The following is an 8,323-nucleotide window of genomic DNA, read 5'->3' as shown; positions in this document are numbered from 1 at the left end:
CTTGACTTGAGATATAATCTATTGAAAGTCCTAAGTCACAAGATCACCGAATCAACTTTCAGATCAATAGATTAACTCATTTTTTTATTAAAAAAAATTAAAATGATTTTGTTTTAATTTTTATATATATATTTTATAGTTAACTCGATTGGATTTAGGCTAGGTTAGGCTAATTCAACCAAGCCAACGAGAAGTCTTATATATGCCATTGTATTTTTAATTACATTTATTATGTCTTTATGTAGCATAGTTTTCATACCAAACTCGAGGTTTGACTTAGTGAAAGACTCAAGTTATTAGTTCAGTGAATCACATCCTAAAAAATAAAGGATAAGAAAGTTTGTTTTAAGTTAAAATCACAAAGACAAAAAAAAACATCATAATTACAGGGAGGTATACAAAATAATTAATTTTTATTTAGTCAAGTCTCACTTGTCAAATGTTATTACAATCCTTACATAAAAAAAATACTAGAAAACCATATTAACATTAAGAAGAAAAATAAAAATAGAAAAAATAGAAAAGCCTAATAATATTGATAAGAAAAACAAAAATTGAAAAAAAAAATTCATGAACTAAAAAGAAGAAATTAAAGTAATTATAGAAAATATTTAATTTTTCATAAAACTTTTAAATCAGTCTTTGTAGGTTGGAAAGAACTTGTCCTTAAGTTTAAATTGTTCATTAGAAAAAACCTCTTTAGTCAAAAATCATCCTCTACCATGAAAACATCCAACATGATATTTTTTTAGTACAACATCATCAATTGAAAATTAACTATCCTTTTGGGAGTGAGCCATCTTATCATGGATCTCTAATACTTTTGTGTGGCTATCTCATCATGAGTCCCACCACCAATAGTTCTAATAGCAATACACATTAGCTAAACTACCAGGAATTAATGAGCTCTAATACCAACTGATATAGTCAAGAGTGAAGGATAACAATGTTAATTTTAAGTTAAAACCCTCAAAAATCAAAACCACCCTAACTGTGAAAAGGCTCAAAAAATATTTAATTTTTATTCATTCAAGTCTCACTTGTCAAAACATTATTACAACCTTCTATATATATAAAAAAAAAAAAACTAGAAAACCCTACTAATATTGAATAGAAAAATAAAAGTAGTTAAACTATTTTCTTCAAATAGAGAAAACTAGAAATGCATAATAATATTGATTGGGAAAATTAAAATAGAAAAAATAAAATTTCTAAATTGAAAAGGAAGAAAAAAATAATTAAGAGAAATATTTATTTTTTAAAAAAGCTCGTACATAAGCAAATCAATCTTCAAGTCATGGGTCAATTCATTTAAAAAAAAAACATTATTTTGATTCTTTTTATATTTCATAGTTGACTTAATTGAGTTTGGATCGAGTTAAATCAAGTTGACTAAATCAATCAAGTTTTCATTGATCGATCAAGTTTTATTAGGTAAACTCTTTGATTGGTTTAATTTCAAACTAGACTCGAATTAGACCTTGGATTGTTGGTTTTTGAGTCAACCAATAAGACCGAACCAAATTTAACAATTAGTGTATAATATCCAATTTTTTACCATGTCATGCTTTCAAGTTCATCTATTCAAATTGTCATAATTGTATTTTCCACTCCAATACCCTTAAGCTAATTGTATCTTAAAATAATTAGATTCCTTTTCTTTTCTCAATTTGCTCTCAATTTTAACAAAGTAAAAATTATTATAAGAAAATCTAAAAGGTATAGAAAAACTATTATAGCAATCCATGATTTTACCTTTCTCAAAACAAAATAAATAACTAGTTATTAGGGATAATAATGTGGATTAAGAGGGTTCCATTGATCATTAACATATTTATGAGGGATAAATTGGGTTTTTTTTTTTTTGCATTTCTGACGCACAATGAAATGACTATATTACCTTTTAAAACTTCAAAGCAACCCTTTAATTTGTTATTTTTTAAGATTTGATCCCTGTTATTTTTTTTTAATTTTTTATTTGAAATAATTTATAAATTTGGAATAATTTTTAAATTTTGTTCCCTTTAGATTTTTTTTTATATTTCAAGTTAGATTCCCTTTCTTTTGATTACTATTTTTTTCACTTTGAAAATTTTTTTAAATAACTTTTTTTTTTAATTTCATCATTAAATATTAAATTGATTGGAAATTAAGTCTTTTGATTTAGCTCGGGTCTAAAATTTTACGGGTTGTGAGTTTTAGAGATTAACTTGGATTTAGAAGGTTCATCTAAATTTGGTTTTTTTTTTATTTTGCTCTTTTTTCTAATCTTATATTTTTTCAGTTTCATCCTTTAATATTTATTTAGTTAGAGATTGAGCTTTGTTAATTCCTTTGTTTGCCTTTTGTATTATTTTTCATGAACTAGATTATCTCGAGTCTTTTTATTTTTTATTTTTTTTAAAATTTATCTTTTTTAAAGATATTTTTTTTAATTAGATAAAATTAATTGATTAAATGTAAACATAAGATGCTCATTTCATGATATTTTAAAATAAAAAATTATTGGGTAAACATCGTTTTATTGGCTCATATAATTGTTTGATTGAATAAAAAATTTATTCAAAAAAACAAAGTTACATGCTCTATGTTGTGAGATCATATATTTCAATATACATGTATCTCTTAATTTTTCTAATTTAATATTTACTTATCATTAACGATTATATATATATATATATATATATATATATATTTCTTAGCATGAATAACTCTTGATTTATTTAATTATATGTACACATAAATTTTTTTATTGATAATTTTTTTATGGCAAAAACATACGTTGAAAGAGTCTATTTATTTATATTTTTTTCTGAAAAATAAAATTATACAACCTGCAAGATTGGATTATAATTGGCTTTTACACTGGTTTTAGTCGAGTCAAGTACTGAAATATTAAAAGTTGGTCCAACACTCCAACCACCCACCCGGTGGGTGACCAACACCATGACCACAACCCTTGTGCACATCACGTGCCCACTTCCTCTTAAATTACCAAAAAGCCCCTTCTCCACGAACCATAGGAAACAACAAAAACTGTCGACCTAAGTCCAAGAAGTAAAAATAAAAAAAAATAAAAAATCCCTTACATTAAATGACATCCCATCTCTCACGTCTGAATGTATATCGAGGAGGTGTTCATTGAATATAATATCTATATTATTTGATTTTAATGGGTTGAATAAACTTAAATAATATAAATGAAATAGTTTTTTTTCTAACACGCCTGGACACGAGTCGCGCAACAGAAGTGGCGATGCAAACTATGTTGGCGTTGCTGTTAATTAATTTTGTGGTTCCAAAAGAAAAACATAGGAATTATAGCTTACTCTCCTTTTCTTTTCTGCAGTCCCTCAGTATCTTCGCCCCCTCCTTCTCTCTCTCTCTTTTCTCTCCTGCGTTTATAAATTCCATCCCTTTCACGTACTTTCTCATCCTGTCTTCTTGAAAATCGCCACTTTTTCAGCCATAAAGAAAAGAAGAGCAAATGGCCACCATTTTCCAGGGATTAGGAGGTGGAGCTGCTACAGCTTTAACCAATTCCTTCGATTCAAAGAAATTGCTTTTGCCTTCCACTCGCAGATCCCACTCGGGTTAGTTTCCTTCCATTTTCTGTAAAAGATTCGTTTTTTATGCTTTTATAATAATGGGTTTTGAGTTTTGTTTGATTTTAGAGAGGAAAGTGAGCTTTTCGGTGGTGAGATCTGATGGGAGCGTGAACCTGAATCTTGGGGGTTCTAGCGCTAGAGCTCGCAGGGTTGATCAATTGATTACAAATGCAGTTGCAGTTAATCTCCTCTCCTCTTATGTTAAAGTTTGTTCTCCAAGTTTGGTCTTGTTTGTAATTGTGTATGTGTGTTTATCTTGTTTTGTTTTAGACAAAGGCTGATAGTTCTGCAGCTTCCTCTACATCGAAACCAGGGTATGTTTGCTTCCATTTCTCGACCCACATATATGTGCAATGCTATGCTTGATTTGGTGTAATATATTCGTTATTTTAGCTCAATATTCATGTCACTCTCTTTAATATAGCATTCTAATCCGTACGACGACAACAATAATTCCTATTCTGTGGTTACTGTTATAGGGTGCAATAGTAACCCTGCTGGACATTGCTGATCTGTGGACTCTTTGGTATATAACAAATACTGATTCTCAATACAACTTGGTTATATTATATATATTCTGGATCGGATATTTGGGTAGTTTTGAGGATACTTAACTGTAGTATTAACAACACACGGTTCCTTTTATTGAGTTTTGGTTTCTTAAGAATATGATAAAGATTAGAGTAGGAAAAAGAATAATCTGAATGGATGTTGTATGAAAGAAATAATGTCGATTAGAAATTAGTAGTTTCATTTTATCTGAATTAACTGAAAGGATAGTTGAAAATTTCTGCAATTTTCACAAAAGACTAATTCCTTAATTTGCTCTCATCTTTAAACAGGATAGTTTCATTTGCATTTCTGCAATTTGAATGACAAACCATGTTTGAAGGTGTTTGTTTTCTTTTCAACAATTATCTAGGAGTCGTAGGATATGGGTTATCGAGGTCCCAAGCTACGCAAATACCACCACCACAATATCTAGACAGATTTGTTTCGCTTTCAAGTTTCTCTCTTTGAGTAAGAAACTACAAAAAGTGGGCCAATTAGCCCAGCCCTGGCCATGATTGTTGTGGTTGCATTAGTTAGAGAGGCTGTCTGGCTCACTGCCACTTATAGTAATAAACTAATATCTCCGTTGCACATCTTGCCTCTACGAGTGCTTTATCTCTTTTAAGTTTTCTATATTGATGTGCATATGATAAGCACCTTGTCACCTGCTTGTGGGTAAGTAATATTTTCGTATTGCACATTATAAATCTGCTTAACAAAATCTGCATTTTATATGAAGGCATGAACTGCTACTTTTTGAGGCCCTCCGAGAAGGTTTGGAAGAGGAAATGGACAGAGATCCCCATGTCTGTGTCATGGGTGAAGACGTGGGTCATTATGGAGGTTCTTACAAGGTGACCAAAGGCCTGGCTGATAAGTATGGGGATCTCAGAGTTCTTGACACCCCTATTGCTGAGAACTCCTTCACTGGTATGGGCATTGGAGCTGCCATGACTGGCTTGAGGCCAATTATCGAGGGCATGAACATGGGATTTCTTCTTCTAGCCTTCAACCAGATCTCAAACAATTGTGGCATGCTTCACTATACATCAGGTGGCCAGTTTACTATACCAGTTGTCATTCGCGGGCCTGGGGGAGTTGGCCGACAACTTGGAGCTGAGCATTCACAACGCCTTGAGTCATATTTTCAATCAATCCCGGGAATCCAAATGGTTGCATGTTCAACCCCTTACAATGCCAAGGGCTTGATGAAAGCTGCAATCCGAAGTGAGAACCCAGTCATACTGTTTGAGCATGTCTTGCTTTACAACCTCAAGGAGAGAATCCCAGACGAAGAATACATTTGCAATCTCGAGGAAGCTGAGATGGTTAGGCCTGGAGAGCATGTCACTATCTTAACCTACTCCCGGATGAGATATCATGTGATGCAGGCTGCCAAAACCTTGGTAAACAAGGGATATGATCCTGAAGTAATTGATATCAGATCATTGAAGCCATTTGATCTTCATACGATAGGAAATTCTGTGAAGAAGACACATCGTGTTTTGATTGTGGAGGAATGCATGAGAACTGGTGGTATTGGTGCTAGCTTGACTGCAGCTATCACTGAAAATTTCCATGACTACTTGGATGCTCCAATCGTGTGCTTATCTTCACAGGATGTGCCAACACCTTATGCCGGGACATTGGAGGAATGGACAGTGGTTCAACCTGCCCAGATTGTGACTGCAGTTGAGCAGCTTTGCCAGTAGTTACCCTTAACAGTAGCATACATAGTCCTTGCTATTGCAGAAGACTTGGCAAGTTCCTCTATTCTTCTTCTCAGCTTCGTCCAAAACTGTTATTGAATTTACTCTGTTGAGAAATTTTGTGTTGTTGAAACTCTCAATTGCTACAGTCCTGTCAAGGTGAGGTTTTCAGTCTGTTCTTGTTTGCTCTTATTGGAAGTAAAGCAAATATTATGCATATGCGACCACTGCCCAATTGTTGTGTGTAATGTCCTCAGTTACATGGGGGTAATAAAAGTAAGAGAGGCCCATTCGGACTTCACATTTGCAGTGTTTTGTACGAAGTTTTTAATTCTTGCTATAATTTCTTATCGGGGGATGGTTGTGAACGTGGGGGCTTGAAACAGAAAACCCCGAGAATGGAAGTAGAAAAGGAACCGCAGTTACTGAAAAATATAAACTAGAACAGGAACTTGTGCATTCAGTTTGCAGTTATAGTTTTTGTCCCTCTCAAATCAATAGAACATAATGGCAAGGAATGAAAAAAAAATTATACATGCAAGGAAAAAGAAAAACAAACAATATTTTAGTAAAATTACTGAGGTGGCCTTTTCTCCTCCAAAAGTCATATATACAGAGAATGAAAGAAAAAGAAAAAGCTCCCATTTCGCATAATTGGGACTTTGCGGATCATTTAAACAAGTCGAAATCAGAAAACAAAACTAGTTAATATTTTGATTCTATATCAAGAAACAGGCTAAACCATGACGCTACAACCTAGCTTAGCTATGACCTACTACACGAAGAGAAGGCAATGTCATGTTCTAGCTACTTTCAAACTTTAGTTGGGAGAATATCAGGGAGAAGTTTGGACGGACTTAGCTTCATCGCCACTCTTTCTCTCCACCAAGAATCAATCTGACTTTCCAAACATCTGAAAAAACCTATAGTGAAGACTCACCAAAAGATAAAGAAAAAAAAAACAATCTAATTCATAAGTACACATTGATCAGTGTGTAAATTCTAAAGAAATATAAGAATATTCTAGTTATGGGTAATTTACTGTTGGGAAGAAAACTTTAATGTTTTAATGTCGTTTCATGAACCAATTATGATACTAGAATACATGAACATTTAACATGCGATACAAACCATATCAAGAGTTGGTGAAGTAGTTCAAGTCTATCTAGATGGATAACTGATTAAGTATATGTTGCCTAAGCAAACATGTTTTAGTTAAGTGTATATCATCTAGCTAGGTTGACCAGTTTGTCAAGGCTCCTCTTTAGATATACCACTGAAATGGACTAAATGGGTTCTCTAAGTATATATGTACCCTGAGTATATTAGTTTTCCTCTCAAGTCTCGATGGCATGGGTGGCACAAAGACAAAGTATTCATCTACCCTTGTCAGTATTGGTGTTGTTTATTTAAATGTCATTTAGGGTGAAGGGTGTTGATCAAGACGGCATGCCCTATCTAGACAACATGCATTCCTCTAGATGAATAAGGAGTAATTCCACATTTCTTGTTGACTATGATTCCTTAAAGGTGCAATGGTGTGAAAGCATATGAGAAAATGTGCACACAAGAAAGTCATATAATTGAGAGTTTAAGAATTACTGTGTAAGTGCATGCTAGGATTCAAAATGTTAGCGCATGGATAAGCAAGTGAAAATCTTAGGAATTTTGAATATTTAAAATTCTAAAAACCCGTCATAAATAATGTCATGTTATGAGTTGAGTGGATTAACTTTTCAGTTATTATTGACCCACTTAGCTCACCCTTTGTGTGTGTGTGTGTGTGGAGAGAGAGTAGAGTCAATGAGCAGGCTTATGTTGCATGCCATGTGGAATGGCCTATATAAGGCTATCATTTTCATTTTTCCTTATTTCTTATTTTGTTTCACCTATGCTTTGAGTTTGGTTATTTTTAAGATTCAAAAAGTCCCAATTATTTTGTTTCACCTATGTTTCACATGCCCTTTTTTTTTCTAGTGGTCATGTGATTTTTTGGCAACCATTTGGTGCTTATGGGAAATTTTAATCATTTTCTTTACCATTCAAGGTGTTTTGAGAGGTTTGGTGCAGTTGATCTTCAAGAACACTATTGTTCTTCCTATTTATTTTTCAATGAATGAGGTATTTCCAACTAGGTTCTTCCACACTTTTAAATGAGGGATTTCTAGCTAGGTACTTTCATATTGTCACCCTTCCTCTTTTTTTCTTTTTTTCTTTTTGTATAAGGTAACTTAGGACATGGTAGACCATAACCAACTTACTAATGGACTTGGGGCCACCCTGAATGTGGGGTCTCGAGTGAAATAAAAGGCAAGAGAACCCTAATAAAGGGTTGGACTCTTTGAGGGATGATTAGACAACCTTGAGATTAATATACGACCTCTATGAAAACAAAATGACTTTGGAGAAGTTAAAGTCGTATGCTAGAAAATTTCCAGTTTGATATGTAGCTCG

At 32.9% G+C, this 8,323-nt stretch overlaps 1 protein-coding gene across 1 annotated transcript; it reads left to right on the top strand.

Annotated features, from left to right (window-relative positions):
• The first annotated feature begins 3,207 nt into the window (after positions 1-3,207).
• On the top strand, positions 3,208-6,170 carry LOC133671226 (pyruvate dehydrogenase E1 component subunit beta-3, chloroplastic). Its single transcript, XM_062091913.1, has 4 exons — positions 3,208-3,593; positions 3,675-3,787; positions 3,879-3,922; positions 4,900-6,170. Exons 1-4 carry the CDS (start codon positions 3,488-3,490, stop codon positions 5,870-5,872), a joined length of 1,236 nt encoding a protein of 411 aa, XP_061947897.1. The 5' UTR covers positions 3,208-3,487; the 3' UTR covers positions 5,873-6,170.
• The last annotated feature ends 2,153 nt before the right edge of the window (positions 6,171-8,323 follow it).

Source organism: Populus nigra, chromosome 13 (genome assembly GCF_951802175.1).
Source record: "Populus nigra chromosome 13, ddPopNigr1.1, whole genome shotgun sequence".
Classification (NCBI taxonomy): domain Eukaryota; kingdom Viridiplantae; phylum Streptophyta; class Magnoliopsida; order Malpighiales; family Salicaceae; genus Populus; species Populus nigra.
Note: the sequence above shows the minus strand (reverse complement) of the source record. Positions and strands in the feature narration are given on the sequence as shown.

Excerpts from the sequence above, each read along its gene's own strand:
- LOC133671226 (XM_062091913.1), top strand. The coding sequence starts at position 3,488 with ATGGCCACCATTTTCCAGGGATTAGGAGGTGGAGCTGCTACAGCTTTA. Across the intron at positions 3,788-3,878 it reads TGATTACAAATGCAGTTGCA|ACAAAGGCTGATAGTTCTGC; the intron begins GTTAATCTCCTC and ends GTTTTGTTTTAG. Across the intron at positions 3,923-4,899 it reads TCCTCTACATCGAAACCAGG|GCATGAACTGCTACTTTTTG; the intron begins GTATGTTTGCTT and ends TTTTATATGAAG.